At 33.7% G+C, this 16,128-nt stretch overlaps 1 protein-coding gene across 1 annotated transcript; it reads left to right on the top strand.

Annotated features, from left to right (window-relative positions):
- The first annotated feature begins 2,438 nt into the window (after positions 1 to 2,438).
- LOC127126567 (S-sulfo-L-cysteine synthase (O-acetyl-L-serine-dependent), chloroplastic) lies at positions 2,439 to 9,488 on the top strand. The gene is made up of 10 exons (XM_051055514.1): positions 2,439 to 2,714; positions 2,846 to 2,955; positions 3,159 to 3,216; positions 3,729 to 3,992; positions 4,123 to 4,260; positions 5,020 to 5,071; positions 5,189 to 5,238; positions 5,510 to 5,569; positions 8,710 to 8,790; positions 9,043 to 9,488. The coding sequence occupies exons 1-10, from the start codon at positions 2,478 to 2,480 to the stop codon at positions 9,121 to 9,123; spliced, it is 1,131 nt and encodes a 376-aa protein (XP_050911471.1). The 5' UTR covers positions 2,439 to 2,477; the 3' UTR covers positions 9,124 to 9,488.
- The last annotated feature ends 6,640 nt before the right edge of the window (positions 9,489 to 16,128 follow it).

The raw sequence follows: 16,128 nt of genomic DNA, 5'->3' as shown, positions 1-16,128 counted from the left end.
GGCTTCCGTTGCCACCCGTCATATTAGATTGGAAGAAGTTTCATTGTCTAGCAGCAACGTCTTGGATGTTAGGATTTGCAGGACGTCTACAACATTTAGAATTACTTACGCCTATATTAGCATGAATTTGTAATCAAAACATGAATATTATATTATGTCAGTTTTAATACATTCAGTTCTAAAAGTTAATACATAAATCAATATGAATGAGAAATATTCAAAGCTTCAAATAAATCAGCAAACTGCAGATCTTCCTCTTTGCATTAACTTGTCTCAGATAACTATGAATCAACGTAGAAACACGAGCCCAATTACAATTAGATGGTCTTGCTTCATAAACATAAACTTACATCTCTCTTGTTTCATCACGATAGGGCGGGACTAAACGAAGATGCGAAACATAATAATACCACTCCAGGTATCCATCTTCTATATCAGATGGAGTGGTGGCCAATGTTGTTGGACGGATCACAACAAAAACGCTATGATGGTAACCAATCCAATCAACATAAATATCATTAGCCATCATACAATCAGGAGGTGGGGATGAAACATACTGCTTGTACCCGAACTGGCGTATACATCTATAAAGTAAGTATGGAACAACTGTATCACCCCACTTCAAACACCCCTGTACAAATATAACTCATCAAACTGACGTCATCCTCTATGATCCTCAAATGGATGCCATATGACGTTGGCAGGTGTCAGTTCATCCAAAATAGGTCGCAAGTCATCCACCTTCAGGACTTCTTACCTATAGGACCATCTCATCGCTCGAGGAAGACCATAATTATCAGCTGGTTTTCAATTCTCTCCTCTTTTTTCAATAGTTGGAAAGTATTCGTGAATCCAACATTGCTACAATATAAAAACATAATAAACAAAATAAATTAAATTGACATACTTTATAAAATTAATTAACACATAATCAACAAGATTAAATTATATACATGTAGAAGAGTAGGATATCCACCAAGCTGCTTGCAACTGAACATGGACGCATCTCCAAGGTATCTGTATAGGGTAACCGATGCAGCTGCTCCCCAACTGTATCCCGAACATCTATCTAAGTCCGTAAACAATAAGATATATCGTGCCTCGACAAGCGTAAAGGTCTTGTCGACAAAAATTGTGGAACCCACCAACATCAATAAATATGCTCTAGTCGCATATGCCTAGCTAGAAGCAACTCTATGCTGTACGAATAAATCGTATAATCACTCCAATTTATAATAAGAATCCTTGCAGCTACGAACATGTGTTTGTGCCTCACTATGTAACACTCCTAAGTAGTCAACAACAAGTTCAACAATAACCTCTTCAGTGACATCTTGAGGACTCCCGAACACACCCATGATGGGTAAGTGAAGCAGGGAAGATACGCCATCCAAAGTAACACTCACCTCATCAAATGGTATGTGAAATGAAGATGTCTCTAGATGCCATCTCTCCACAAATGCGGATCCCAAAATTGTGTCTATCTTGTTCAAACTAGTTCTCTGAAGTGAAGATAACCCAGACCTAGAAATCCAACTCTCCATCTGTTGTGGAAGAGCTAGTGGAACCCTCGACGTCAGCTTAAGTCCGTGTCCAACAACCTTCAACTCTTTTTTCATATCTCTTTCCTGAAAACAATTAAAACACATATTATAAAATATAATATAAAATATTCAAATATTATTCAATTTCAAATATACGTCGTTTATTTACCTCACCAAACCATAAATGACGAGCAACATGATGCTCGTACTGGATAATCAACCGGCTCTGCTGCAGATGTAGATGTGCCCCATCCTAAACTACGGTCTGAAATCCTACCGCCGATACCTTGTCTTCGAACCATTATAAAAAAAATTATAAAAAAAAATAAAAAAAAACAAAAAATGCACCGGAACACTTCTAAAAAGAGTTCCGGTGTGGTAGAAATTTAATTTCACTTTCGGAACACTTTTCAAAAGACTTCCGGTTAATTGAATGAAAACTAGAAGTCTTTTACGAAGAGTTCCGGTTAATTGAATGAAAACCGAAAGTCTTTTACGAAGAGTTCCAGTAACCACTCTTCAAAATCGAAAGTCTTTTTGAAAAAGTTCCAATTCAACGCCTCAAATCTACAGCGAACCGGAAGTCTTCTAGAAAGTGTTCCGGTATGTTGTTTGTGAACCGAAAGACTTACTCTTAGTGTTTCAGTTTACAATGGTAAAAAGGCTGTTCCGAAAATCTTGAAGCAAAAATGAAATAAAATTTAATTTTTTCAAAAATATAATCTATTTATACGAGGATATTTTGGTCAAAAAAAAATCTATTTTAGGGATATGAGTATAATTGATGGGTATGACGTAAAATTTTCGGGTTTAAGTTTCCAATTTTTCAAAGTGTAAACGGAGCCCAATCATTTGGCCCAAAACCTCAATTTAAAATGAAAAGATAATCGAAGAATATAAATTTTAAACCCATGATAAATCTCAACAACGATAATGGCGCTATCATCTTCATCATCACCATGTTCATGCTTTTCACAACCATCAACACTTTTTCCTCGTTCGCGCCTTTTCACTACTCAATTCCACCGTAACCTCAAACCCTACATCCATTTTCGGCGAACAATTTCCGCCACCGCCACTGTACCCACAACATCTTCCACTCCGCCACCACTCCACTCTACCACCAGAGAAGGACTTGACGCCGTTAACATTGCCGAAGACGTCACTCAGGTACTTAAACTACCTTTACAAATTACATCCATTTCGTTTAGTTTCAGTAATTCCTAATTTCAAAAACACTAATTTTCGCCTGTTATAAACATTTGAAAAATTGAATGATTGTTAGAAAATAATTAATGCAGTTGATAGGAAATACACCGATGATATATCTGAATAAAGTTACAGAAGGATGCGTAGCAAATGTTGCTGCAAAACTTGAATCCATGGAGCCTTGCAGAAGTGTCAAGGACAGGTAATTTCATTTTTCGTAATATCTAATTTATCTTAAATACTTTTTATTTACTCACAATTATCATTTCAATTAAAGTGAAGCTTGTTAGTTTTTTTATTTGATTTGATAGAAGAATTGTACTTTGAAGTTTGCTTTTTTTTTAGTTCGACCCTCAAACTGGAAATACTTCATCTGTTAATATATATTATTGTTCAAAATGTCAGAATTGGCTATAGCATGTTAGCTGATGCCGAAGAGAATGGGGCAATTACGCCAGGAAAGGTATGTTGTGAAGAATTTTCGGGCATCTTAATAATTCTTGTATTATATGATGTAATGGTATCTTGGTAGGTCCGTGGGTAGCTCCTGTCCTTTCTCGGACTGACTTGAGAATTCTATCATTGTATCTGAGGCAATAGCGGATGGAGAGTCGGCGTCCTCCTTTTGGGGTGTCCTTAGTGCTTTGGTGGAGGCAGTTGTTCGGCTTCCTAGTTTTTGTCTGGGGAGCTCTAGCTTTGTTCCTAGTTCTCTTCGTTTTAGCTGTTCGGTGTTGTGGGTTTTTCTTGGTTGTTGTTGTTGTTGTTTTATTTAGGGCAGTTGCCTTTTTGTTCTTTTGATGTCCTTTCCTTTTTTTTCTTCTGGGGTTTTGGTACTCCTTGTGCTTATCGCCAGCATCTCATTGTACTGTTCGGGCTTTCTGTCCCTTATTGATATATAAAAAAATGATGTAATGATTTGTTCAAAGATTTTGAATCTTGGATTTTCTTAAGCTCCCTGATTCTAAATTTGTGCAGACTGTTTTAGTTGAACCAACAACTGGAAATACCGGACTTGGCATTGCTTTTGTTGCAGCAACTAAGGGGTATAAACTGATAGTCACAATGCCTGCCTCCGTTAATATTGAGAGGAGAATTCTTTTACGCACGTTTGGTGCAGAGGTTGTGTTGACAGATGCAGAGAAGGGGCTGAAAGGGGCTATTGACAAAGCTGAAGAAATTGTCTACGCCACGTCCAATGCTTACATGTTTCGACAGTTTGATAATAGGAATAATGCAAAGGTTAAATCTCAATCCATCTTAAATGAGATCTTCACTTTTTAATTACTGTGTTTTTAATTTTATGGCGCGAAGATAGAAATTACAACACATATATTTACATGTTTCTAAGATTTATATGCCTAAATTACAGATCCACTTCGAAACTACAGGGCCAGAGATATGGGAGGATACCATGGGTAGTGTTGATGTATTGGTTGCATCTATTGGAACTGGAGGCACTGTTACAGGCACAGGAGGTTATCTGAAATTGATGAACAAAAAAATAAAGGTTTGATTATTCATAGGGATATTATTACTCCAAGAGTAAGTTTAAAAGACTTACTCCAAATCTTAAGCTTTTTTTTTCATTAATCTAAAGGTTCTAATTGATCATTTAATCTAATTGTTTTTGGAAATATTTTTCAATATAAATGATCAATTAAAGCCAATGAAAATCGAGGGTCAAGATTTGAAGTAAGTCTTTAAACTTACTCTTGGAGTAAAAATATCGCTCCTCTTCTTTTATATGCATTTTACTCTTTCAAATTGAATGGCATTCTTATTGCTCTCTTGAACTGAATTCATTATATCAGGATGAATTCACTATATCTGACTGTGAATTAAAATTCCATAATCTGCATGTGATTTGTATTAAAAGAAACTTTATGTAACTTTTATTGAATTTGAATCAGAGTGATGATAACTTCTATAATACATTTCTCATATACTTAGATCTCTAGGAACTTGGCTCCATGTTTTTGTACTCATGTGCTGGGACCCTTGGTTGGGGGAGAGGAAAGGAAGAAAAAGGATCCAAAAGGACATAGAGTATTAGTATGGCTATTCTATTTGTAGCATACATTCAATCAAACCGTAAATTGACCAACATTTTATAGTAAAGATTTCAATTATGCAACATAACTAGATGTAGTTGACATCTGTTTCACAATTATTTCTGCATGCTTCTACATTTAAAGTGCAAGTAAGGCCTTATCTGTTTTAGTATCTTCACCAAGCATTAAATTGTGCCATATATGGTTTTAACTAGGTGGTTGGGGTGGAACCTGCAGATAGAAGTATAATCTCAGGAGACAATCCAGGTATGAATCTTTTCCAAAATGTATGAATGATTGCCTTTACTATTTCATTTTCCCCCCTTCATATTCACCTGAAACATATTTTCTTAGTTTTTGACTGTATCTGAGAGTTTCTTGCAGGTTTCATACCAAGCATTTTGGATGTCAAACTGCTTGATGAGGTCGTCAAGGTAATTGGAAAAATTGATTACCCTTCGTTTGTAAACTTGTCATTTTATTTGTGGTCAGATGAACCTGTTTGGGCATATTGTTTGCTTTTGCATTATTTTAAGTGATACTCTGTCAGTACTCATCTTCGTATGATGTTATTCATTCATCTTAGTTATTTAGTTGTTGCTTTGGTGGCTTTTTTATTTTATTTGTGCAATTTTATTGCTATTATCTTTCATCTTCATCATTACGTACGTAGGTTATTTTACATATTAAATCATCTTGTCACAGGTTACCAATGATGAAGCTATTCAAATGGCAAGGAGATTAGCATTGGAAGAAGGATTGCTGGTTAGCTATAATTTAAATTGATTACATAATTTGTTTTATGTGTCATACTTTAATGCTGATTATTGGCTAAATTTTGCAATATTTTACCATTTTAAACTTGTGTGGTTTGGATATAAACTGAAGTAGGTCATCTGCATTTTGATTTATTTGGCATCCAAAATTCATTTTAGTTGTTGGTTTGACCTTAATCCTTAGTTTCATTTTTGCTAAATATAATTGGCTGAGCTTGGTTAATTTTAATTTTGGCGAGCCAAATGCCGCAATTAAGGCGGCCAGGGACGGACCGCAATGAAGGGGAAATTTGAACACACTCCCTCACTCTCGGACTTCGATGAGGCCGAAGCTTGGACAATGCGGGAAGTCTAACAACATATTTAGGATTGACTCTGATACAATTTCAGAATTTGGGGTGGATCTAACTAATATTTACAAAACTGACTTGTAAGGTGATGATTCCCCCACTTATAAATACAACACATACCATATCTCTAAGTAATGTGAGATTAAATCCACCTCTTTCAAACCCAACACAATGAAGGTGTAGGAGGCTGCAATGAAGGCAAACAAAATAGTGCAATTTAGGCGATTAGGGACAAACCGCACAACTAAGGCGGAAATTCCAACACCCCTCACGCTCGGACCTCAATTAGGCCGAAGCGTGGGCGATGCGGGAAGCTCAACAGCGGATCTAGGATAGACTTTGATACCATCTTAGAATTTGGGGTTGACCTAACTCATCCCTACAAAACTGACTTGTATGTTGAGAATTTCTCCCCACTTATAAACACAACACAAATCATATCTATAAATAATGTGAGACTAAATCCACTCCTTCAAACTCAACACAATGAAGGTGTTAGAGGTTGCAACGAAGACAAGGTGAATACCACAATTTAGGCTACTAGGTGCATGCCACAATTAAGGTCGAAATTATTTAAAATTTTATATACTGTTTTTGAGGTCTAGTGGTTATTTTGACTTCAAATTTACCATTTCTGTGGGGGTTATATACTTGGCTAGATTTTTCTGGGGAAGAAAATACAATAAATAAATCTAAAAATACAAATCATGGCCAGGCAATCAATAAATGTAAAAACACAAATCATGGTCATGCAAGATTCAATTTCGCAACCCCCAGTTACCAGCAAGGCGTAAGCTTGCCACTGCGCTGCTGAAGATTTCATTGGTTAGGATTTAGTTACTTTATATTGATTGATCCATTCACGAAAGTTTCAACAAACAAGCCTTAAAATCCACGTTTCATTGTTTAAAGCACAAAGCTCAATTCATCCCTTTAGACTTTCGGAAGGCATAAGGTGTAACAATACTCTATTGTTATTGGACATATTTATAATCACATAGATACATGAGATTCTTTAGAATATAATACAATTGCACAGTAAGTTCAGTTTCCTTAGATAGAATAATATAATACAACAAAGTGACATCGTAATGAAGAATAAGTCATCAATTTAATCTATAATTATTATTTTCTCATCAATTTAAATTAGTAGTGTCTAAAGTATATGAAGTTTGTCAATTTAGTCTTAAATATATGAAAATCCTCCAATTTATTCTGACATCTTTTTTGCAGGGATTAAATTAACGAATTATATATATTTTAGAGACTTTATTATATTTTAATAGTTTAAAGAATAAATTGAAGAAGGGAAAGTTCAAAGATTAAATTGATGATTTATTCTATAATGAAAGCTGATAAGGTAATATATACATAAAATAGTTCTTGAGACAAAAATAAGGTATTGGATCAAATAAGTAAAACTATTTTTGGTAGAAACCCATTGAAATTAAAGTCTTTGGCATTCTAATGACTACATAGTATCCCCACAAGTTTCAGTTGGTCCTTTGAATCGACAATGATACTACTAATATCTGTTTGAGTACATCAATCACAGTTTAAAATTCTTTGCATTCTCGTAGATTTTTTATGCAGAGATTGAACTCCAATCACATGGATATTGGTGTTATTTTGGTAACACATTAATGCATTATAGTACACATAATATGCTTTTGTTATTATTACTACTAGACTTTAAATAGTTTTACAATAATGTCCAGTAAGATCTCGTCATTTAGATGTCATGATAATATTACTAAAAATACCTTTACAAATATGAAAATGGCAGACGTGATTATTTTTGGATCCGTCCCATATTTATTTTTTCCAGTACTACACCAATAACAATTAAGCCTTATTTTATTAAGTGGGATTGGTTACATGGATCAACTTTCGCCATGTTCTATCAAAGACCATGTTCTGTCAAAGATCATGTTTCTGTCCAAATCATTAATCTCGAGATCTTTCTTAATAATTTTTGTGATAGTCTTTCTAGGTCTTCACCTTTCTCTAATTATTTGTCTTCTCTCCATCTAGTCTATCCTCCTTATTATAGAATTTACCGATCTTCTCTCTACCTGCCCAAACTACCTAAGTCTATTTTTCACCATCTTCTACACTATAGGTGCTACCCGATACTCTAATATTTTCATTTCTACTTCTATCCTGTCAAGTCTTACCATACATCCACCGCAACATCCTCAATCTTTGCTACACTTATTTTATTCTCATGTTGATTTTTATCTGTCCAACATTCTGTCATGTACAAAATCGCAGGTCTTATAGCAATCCAATAAAACTCTCCCTTCAACTTGAGCGGTACCTTTGCATCATATAAAACACCTGAAGCCCTTCTCCATTTCAACCATCCAGCTTGAGTTCGATGCTTTACATCTCTTTCTATTTCTCCATCATTTTGTATCACGGACTTAAGATATTTAAACCGTGTTACTTGAGGGATAATATGGTCTCTAACTTTCATGTCTAGGTTAGGAACACTTCTTCTTTTGTTGAACTTACATTCCATATACTTCGTCTTACTTCTACTTAGGCGAAAACCATGCGTTTTTAAAACTCCTCTCCAAGTTTTCAACTCTCATTTAAATCCTCATTCGACTCCAAAAACTATATCATCTGTAAAAAAAAACATGCATCTCGGTACTAGCTCTTGGACGTGTTCCGTGATTTATTTTTGGATCCATCCTTGATTATGGATATCTCACTTATCCAGTTAAAATAACCACCCCAAGTTTTTTATGATGTTTTTCAAATTTCTGTGTAGGTTGGGATTTCTTCAGGAGCTGCTGCAGCAGCAGCCATAACTTTAGCAAGACGGCCCGAAAATTCTGGAAAACTTATAGCGGTAAGAGTTAATTTCTTAAAATATTTTGCAATTCTCTTACTTGTTTAGGATGATTATCTCATGTGCAATTTATGTGCGTGAAAAATAGCCAAATTGCTGTAATGTTATGAGAAAGTGAAGCTTTGTGATTTTGGAATAGAAGTGTGTACATAATGCATGCATCTAGATGTTCTATTTTGCTACTTTACATTATAAATTGTTCTCACGTTCCTAACGCTCTCTTCCTTTCCTTCTTATTTTGCATATTTGAAGGTTATTTTTCCTAGTTTTGGTGAGAGGTATCTTTCCACTGAACTCTTCAATTCCATCTATGAAGAGGTTAAGAAAATGTAACAATTAGATTTTGTGGATAAATGTCATTTGAAAATTGGAGCTGCTCTCATGGGACCATTCAAGAAAGTAGCTTACGGACCATTCAAGAAAGTAGCTGACTTGTGATTTGTATAGGTATCAATCAAATAGTATGTGTATCAATATCTAGCCGAGGGACGTTTTTTTAATCATTGGAAGTTTTGCATCCGATGCATCAACTTGGACAAGGAACGTTGTTGAAGCTAAGTTCACACCAGATAGGATACGGGGACTCTGACTTGATGTACAATGTCTTTTTTTGTGTGTAATTTATGTTTGTATTTGTTGACTCTATGTTTTTGCACTGAACAATGAACACCATAATCATAGTCATTTTTCATTGTGTATTCGGTGTTTGTTTATATGTTCATGTTTGTAGTGTCTATAAAATGGTAAACAAGTGGTCTGTTAGGTTGAACCATCCCATACAATTTCTTGGTGTTGCGGTGACTTTTAAAGTGATGCGTGTATGCAGTGTTAGATGTCTTATCTGATTTTTTGGAAGCGATCCTTGAGTTGACCTTTGATTTATCCCATTATGTTCCTTGCTAGCTTGACCATACAGTCTATTCTATTCATTATTTTTCAACTTTCTTTTTTGGCATTGGTAATGAATAGTATTCTAAAATGTAGCATGTGATATGATAAATGACAATGTTTCATGGTTGACATGACATCATTGGTGGACAGAACCATTATTTATCCAGCAGAACTAGCATTTGCGCACAAAACTGCTCTTGAAAGAACTAGACAGAGAGTGAACTATTCATATGGTAAATGTGTTATAGTGTGTTAATCTGCTTCTAGAATTACAATTTATTTAACTAGAATAGTAGTATTTCTTCGGGCATTTAAAGAGGCGTTCATGGTAGCTGGGAGAAGGTGCTGTTGACGTGTTGCACAACCTTGCATGACTGATCTAAGGTCACAAACTTTCATAAAACATTGGGAGGACATTGAAAAATGAAGGGTTCATTTGGAGGGTTTTAAGTACAAACATGGAGATAAAAAGCCTTAAGAGATGAGGAGAGCATACCTCAAAAAGACTAGTTCTTTATGTGAGAAAAACAAGATCGAGAAAACTTTTGAAATAAAGTTTGATAATGAAAATCGATTAGGTCTTTTTATTGAATTTCTTAATTGTACATGTTTATGAATGTGTTTCACATGATTACCAATTCTTTGGTATGCAACTCACTAATTTAAACGATAATTCTCTAATTCTTTATGCCAACTCAATCTTAAACTAGGCGTTTCTATGTTCGTTAATTCTAAAGGCACAACTTATAACTACCTATTCCTAGTTAATTTTGAAGTTGAACAATTGTCCTAACTTAAATTAATAAATTTACGGTCAATAATCCATACTCATCTAAGATCACTTTGTGCGCTCGTCAACACACAAAAAACAATGTATACAAGAACAATTGAATAATAATTATAACATAAAAGAAATCAAATAATCTCAAACAGTCATAGTCATATGATCTAACATAGTACAATTAAGTTCATCTCAAAATACCTAATCTAAAATAGCTTAGCTACTCATAGTGAAATTAACAACTACCATGAGTTTATAAGAAATATTCATCAAAATCAATGAAAAATATGCTCTTCAATGACTCCAATGCGCTCCAAAATCGCTCACAAAAGCTCATTGCCGTCACTTTCTCTGTCTTGAATTGCTGTCACTTTCTCTGCCTAGAATTCGTAACCCTAAAAGAAGTAGCAAAAGTCGCTTTAAAAAGTTACACACGCGTGTCAGGGAAATGCGTCATCGTGGTCGCCTTAGTCTTCATCACGATTGCGATATGACGTCACCGGCCCCACAATGTCAGCATAGCGGTTGCGTGAAAAACAAAGGTGAATTCTTATTTTTTGTTCTTATTTTTTCTAAGTTCCAACTTTCTCCATCTTTGGTCATTTTGCTCACTTTTTTAAAAATCATTTTGACTTGGATTTTGCTCATGATTCTACCAATTTAGCCGAAATTGCTTACAAATATTACGTAATGACATAGTTTCATCACAATCCCAAACTTACTTTGTTGCTTGTCCTCAAGTAACCTGTCTGCACACTGAAAATTTCATTAGAATAAAATGCTTACTCTTACCAATGAACATCACATTTCTTATCCGATCAACACGTCTGTTCCATGCTTCATCCAAATAACTCAGAAAAGTTCTTCCAACACAACAAGAATTCAACCTGTCTCTCATCTCACTTTTGTTCATTCAAATTGACAGGGTAATCACAAAATCAACGTACAACAGTATTTAGCAATGAGTTTGTAAAATTTCTAACAAAGTCAATCAAAGTCATTTTTGAACACACATCTTTTGAGGTCTATTTACGGTTGTAACATGACTTATGTCAAGGTAGGACATTTTGGGATCGTAGGCTTAAACCTTTGGAGTTAGGTACTTAATTTACCTTATATTCCCTAATTTCTTTCATATCACTCTTTGCTTGGTCAATCAGTACTAGAGAATGTATTTTTGGTGGTCATTGTTCATCTTTTTTTTTGAACAAGTTGTTTTTACTTCTTATTCTTATTTTTCTTTTTCTTTTTCTTTGTTTTTACCAATTTCTCAAGTACCCCAACCTCAAACTTAAACATTGCTAACTTTTAAGAGCGACACCAATTTTATACATTTGCATCAGACAAGAAAAATAAAGTTTTCTACTTAACTCTAAAGAGGGTAGAAAGATTTAACCTTTCAAGTCAAATGACTATATAACAAGCTATGTCATATAAAGAATGAATACAAATCAAAATGGTTAGCAAAAAATATAATCATTTCAATATAGGTTGGCTAAAAAGGCTCAGAGCTTTCACAAACAATTGCCTCAATGTATATTCATCAGACCAATAGACTAAGTAGAAACAATGCAAATTCTAGAAAATACTAGTGTACGAATACTCTCACAAGAAAGAAAAGTAAATAGTTAAAATATTTTACTCAAACCTTACTACATGAGGTATATGGAGATTGAGTAGAAGCAGTGAACTTTCCTTTTCTTCATCAAATGCCAATCTTCAAAGAAACTTCAATGTTTGTCACTTTTGTTCATTATTTTCTGGTGACTTTTGTTATCTTTTTTTTTCTTGTCACCGGGAAGGTAAAAAAATATAGCTGAAAGAAATAATAATAACAAACTGGTTTTCATTAATTCAAAGCATATAGAAGTATAAAAAAGAGAAGACCATTCTTGAAAGTTAGCTATTACTCTTCCTTGGATCAAAGTAAAATAAGTGAAATAAAACAAAAACTGAGAACATCTAAAATTGAAACTCCTAAGTCATATGTTGTCGGAGTTGAAGTAGTTGTTCAAATCATTCATGTTTTTCTGGAAGCTTTGATTTCGTCTTTCCCTAGTGGTCCTCATCTCATCCCTCATATGAGCTAAATCTTGATCTTGCTCATTGAAGTAAGCCTCCAAGTATTCAGTAGTAGAGAAACACTCCCTTAAGGTCTAAAATGACATGTGATATTTGTGCATATTACAAAAAGCCTGATAACTCGATCCAAATTGAGATGGCTCAACATAAAAGTTGGGAGAAATTTTTGTGGCCCAACATAAAAGTTGGGAGAAATTTTAGTGGCCCAACTTGTCATGCCAAGCGCATACTGCTCAAGTCTTTGAAAGTGGTCAGGTGTGCCATATTATTGTTGTGGGAATCCCTATGGTTGATGGATATTAGGATGGTTGAATTGGTCTTTCACTTCATTTGGTGCTTCCTCTTGGCCTTCTTCAGAAATGGAATGTGTTGGGATCCTTCTCATGGCATTCGTGATTGATTGGAAGCATTGGTGTTACCGTATCATCATCTAGGTGGCTTAGCTCCATTTAACTTGCTCAATTCATTAATACAAAAATTCCCACAACCTTATTGTGGTGTGTCATCCATGTACTTGATATTTTCAATATTTTTCAAGGGAAGCAAAACATTCATCTTAGAGAGAGATAAGTAAGAGCTTCTTTTGCTTCATGTAGGTACCTATCCCGCTGAAGCTTTAGTACGTAGACGATGTCCTCTATCCGTTGTTTTTTTATCATGGTGCCATTATGCCTAGAAAGCCTCCTAGTGATCGGATGCACATAGGGGAAGAGCAGGAAAAGTGCGTCTGGCATACCGAGTCAGTTTGCCTAACTCTTCCTCCAAAACGGGCCCAGACAGGTTAGCTAAGTAAGTGCATTCCTTATCCAAAGGAGGGAGTTAACAATCCTTAGCAGAGCGAGAGCCATATTCCGCAAGTAAAGGGCGAGTAGTCCAACCAGGGGAATTCAACGGAGCCGATAGATTTTCCTCAACAACATTATTTCTGACCGACCATACTCTCTATTTTAAAAGTTGGAACTGATATTCATTTATCATACATTCTGCATAGTAATGAGGAAAACATGTACATCAAAGACATGTAGGTTAAAAATTACCATAAAATTCAAAAGATTCGAGGTTTACCAAAAATGATTTTTCTCTCTTATCAAACTCTATCACCGAGGTAACTCCCCACATATATATATATATATATATATATATATATATCCTAGAATATCAATAAACTTCACCAATCGGTCTTTTTGATACCGAGCCTTTTTAGAGAGATATTTTTCAGTATATATGAAAAATTTATTCCCCAACAAAAAGTGAACCTCAATTCAGTACTTAGGGGTATATTTTATTCTCATAATGATAGTAACAATAAAAATATTTTTTTGTCTTTTTATAATAAATTTTACCTTTAATAGTAATTAATTTAATAATTTTTGTAATAATAATAATAATAATAATAATAATAATAATAATAATAATAATAATAGTAATGATAAGTTAAAATTAATAACAAGGATAAAATATAATAATAATAACTATAATAGTTATAAAGAGTGAAAAAGAAAAAGTAAATAAAATAAAACTAGAAAAGTGAAAAAATTAAAAAAAATATATAAAACATCTTAAATAAGATTTGAACTCAAGACCTCTTACTCAAAGCCCTTACATTCAATTTGTTACCAAACAAGCTATTATAATCATTCAAAATAAAATAGAATACAAATTAATATGATGATAAAAAATTTATGATTTTGAATTTTTTTACTCTTTCTTGCATAAAATAGAACAAATATTATCAATAACATTTTTTTTTGGGTTTTTCGGACAGTTTTAAAGTAAAAGTGTATAAAAATGGAAAAATAATATTTATCTAAAAATTGTTTGATTAAAAAACAAAAAATTAAAAACAAAAAATGCAATTTATTTTGATCTTGTGAAAAATAGAAATAAAAGATAAAAAAAATGCATTAAAAATGAGAAAGTTGTTATTCGAGCTTGGGACCTTATGCTTGTACCTCCTTATATTCTCACTTCAGTATCAAATGAATTATCTCATTTATTCAAGATAGAATACAACTAAAACCCATATAATAGTAAAGAAGTGGGTAAAATTTAGGGTACTACAATACTAATATCTCAATCTGAATTCAAATTAAGGGCATATGTATCCATAGCGAGGTCGACTGGGGAACTACCTAAACAAATTCTTGCATACTCTCTCTCTTGTTTATTTTCTGGTTCACAAATTATTGATTACTTTGATCTCTTGACCAACATTGTTTAGATAATAATTTTTGAATTTTTTGTTAAATTGTGCTGTTGTAGTAATCACATACCATTTTGGATTCGGAAAATATTTGAAACTTGCTTCCGCGACATAAATTTTTCTAAATCAAAATTTCGAATAAATTTTTAACTTGAGATCTAGGCCTATCGTCTAACAAAAATAAATTTTAAATTTTAATTTAAAAAATTATTTTCAGAAACTAAAAAACAAAAAACAATCAAACAACCCCATTATCGGATAATGTTATGAAAGAGATACTCATTATTAATAAGGCTATATTTGACATGTCTGTTTTCGAGCTTATGACTTATAAGCTCATAAGACAATAAAATATCTATTTTATACATTTCCTATGGGCAAGACTACTTAAAATATACATGCCCTACTGGTCGAGACTACTTAGTTTTTTGTTATTTAATTTTTTTTCTACAAAAGTATACATTTTCGACGGGGCGAGACTACTTAATTTGTATATCCTTTATATACATTTCTTAACCAGCAATATACTATATTTATTTACTATTTATAACGACATTGTGTGACCTGTGCGAGCGCGCGAGTCTCTTACTAGTTATTATTATCATTATTATTATATTTTATTTTATTAATGCTCTAACTAATAATACAATAAATCACAAAGCGTACCAAAAATTCCTAATAAATTTCTAATAAAATTTTTGGGGTGTTACATCTCTCCCCCACTTACAAAATTTTCGTCCTCAAAAATTTACCCGAGAAGAACAACTCTGGATAAGACTTCTTCTTATGACTCTCTAGCTCCCAATTCATACTACCATATACAGATCCTCCCTACGCATATTTCACCAAAGAAATTTATTTACCTCTTAAGTGCTTTACCTCTCGATCCTCAATCCCCAAGGGAAATGTCTCATAAGTCAGGTTATCTCTTATTTGCATGTCATGCGACTGAATCACATGAGACGGGTATGAGACATACTTGCAAAGTTGAGAGACATGAAAGACATTATGAAGGTTTAAGAGAGATAGTGGTAATGCAACTTGATAGGCAACTTCACCGACTCTTTTAAGAGTTTTGTACGGTCCAATAAAATGAGGAGTGAGCTTTTGAGACTTAAATTCCCGACTAACCCCAGTCACTGGAGTGACTCTTAAAAATACATGGCCTCCTTCCTGAAAATCAAGGGCTTTTCTACACTTATCATGATAATGAAGGTGAGAAGTAAACACAAGAAGGGGGATTGTATTGTGTGTGTTAATTATTTTTCTACTTCTAAAAACCAGCTTTAGAGTTTGAACAAGTTCAAAGTCTGATATTAGAATGTTAGTAGTAGCGGAAGAATAATATTCAGAAGAAGGTGGCAAATCAACACACAAACTT

Source organism: Lathyrus oleraceus, chromosome 3 (genome assembly GCF_024323335.1).
Source record: "Lathyrus oleraceus cultivar Zhongwan6 chromosome 3, CAAS_Psat_ZW6_1.0, whole genome shotgun sequence".
Lineage (NCBI taxonomy): Eukaryota > Viridiplantae > Streptophyta > Magnoliopsida > Fabales > Fabaceae > Lathyrus > Lathyrus oleraceus.
This window is presented reverse-complemented; position numbering and strand designations above follow the sequence as displayed.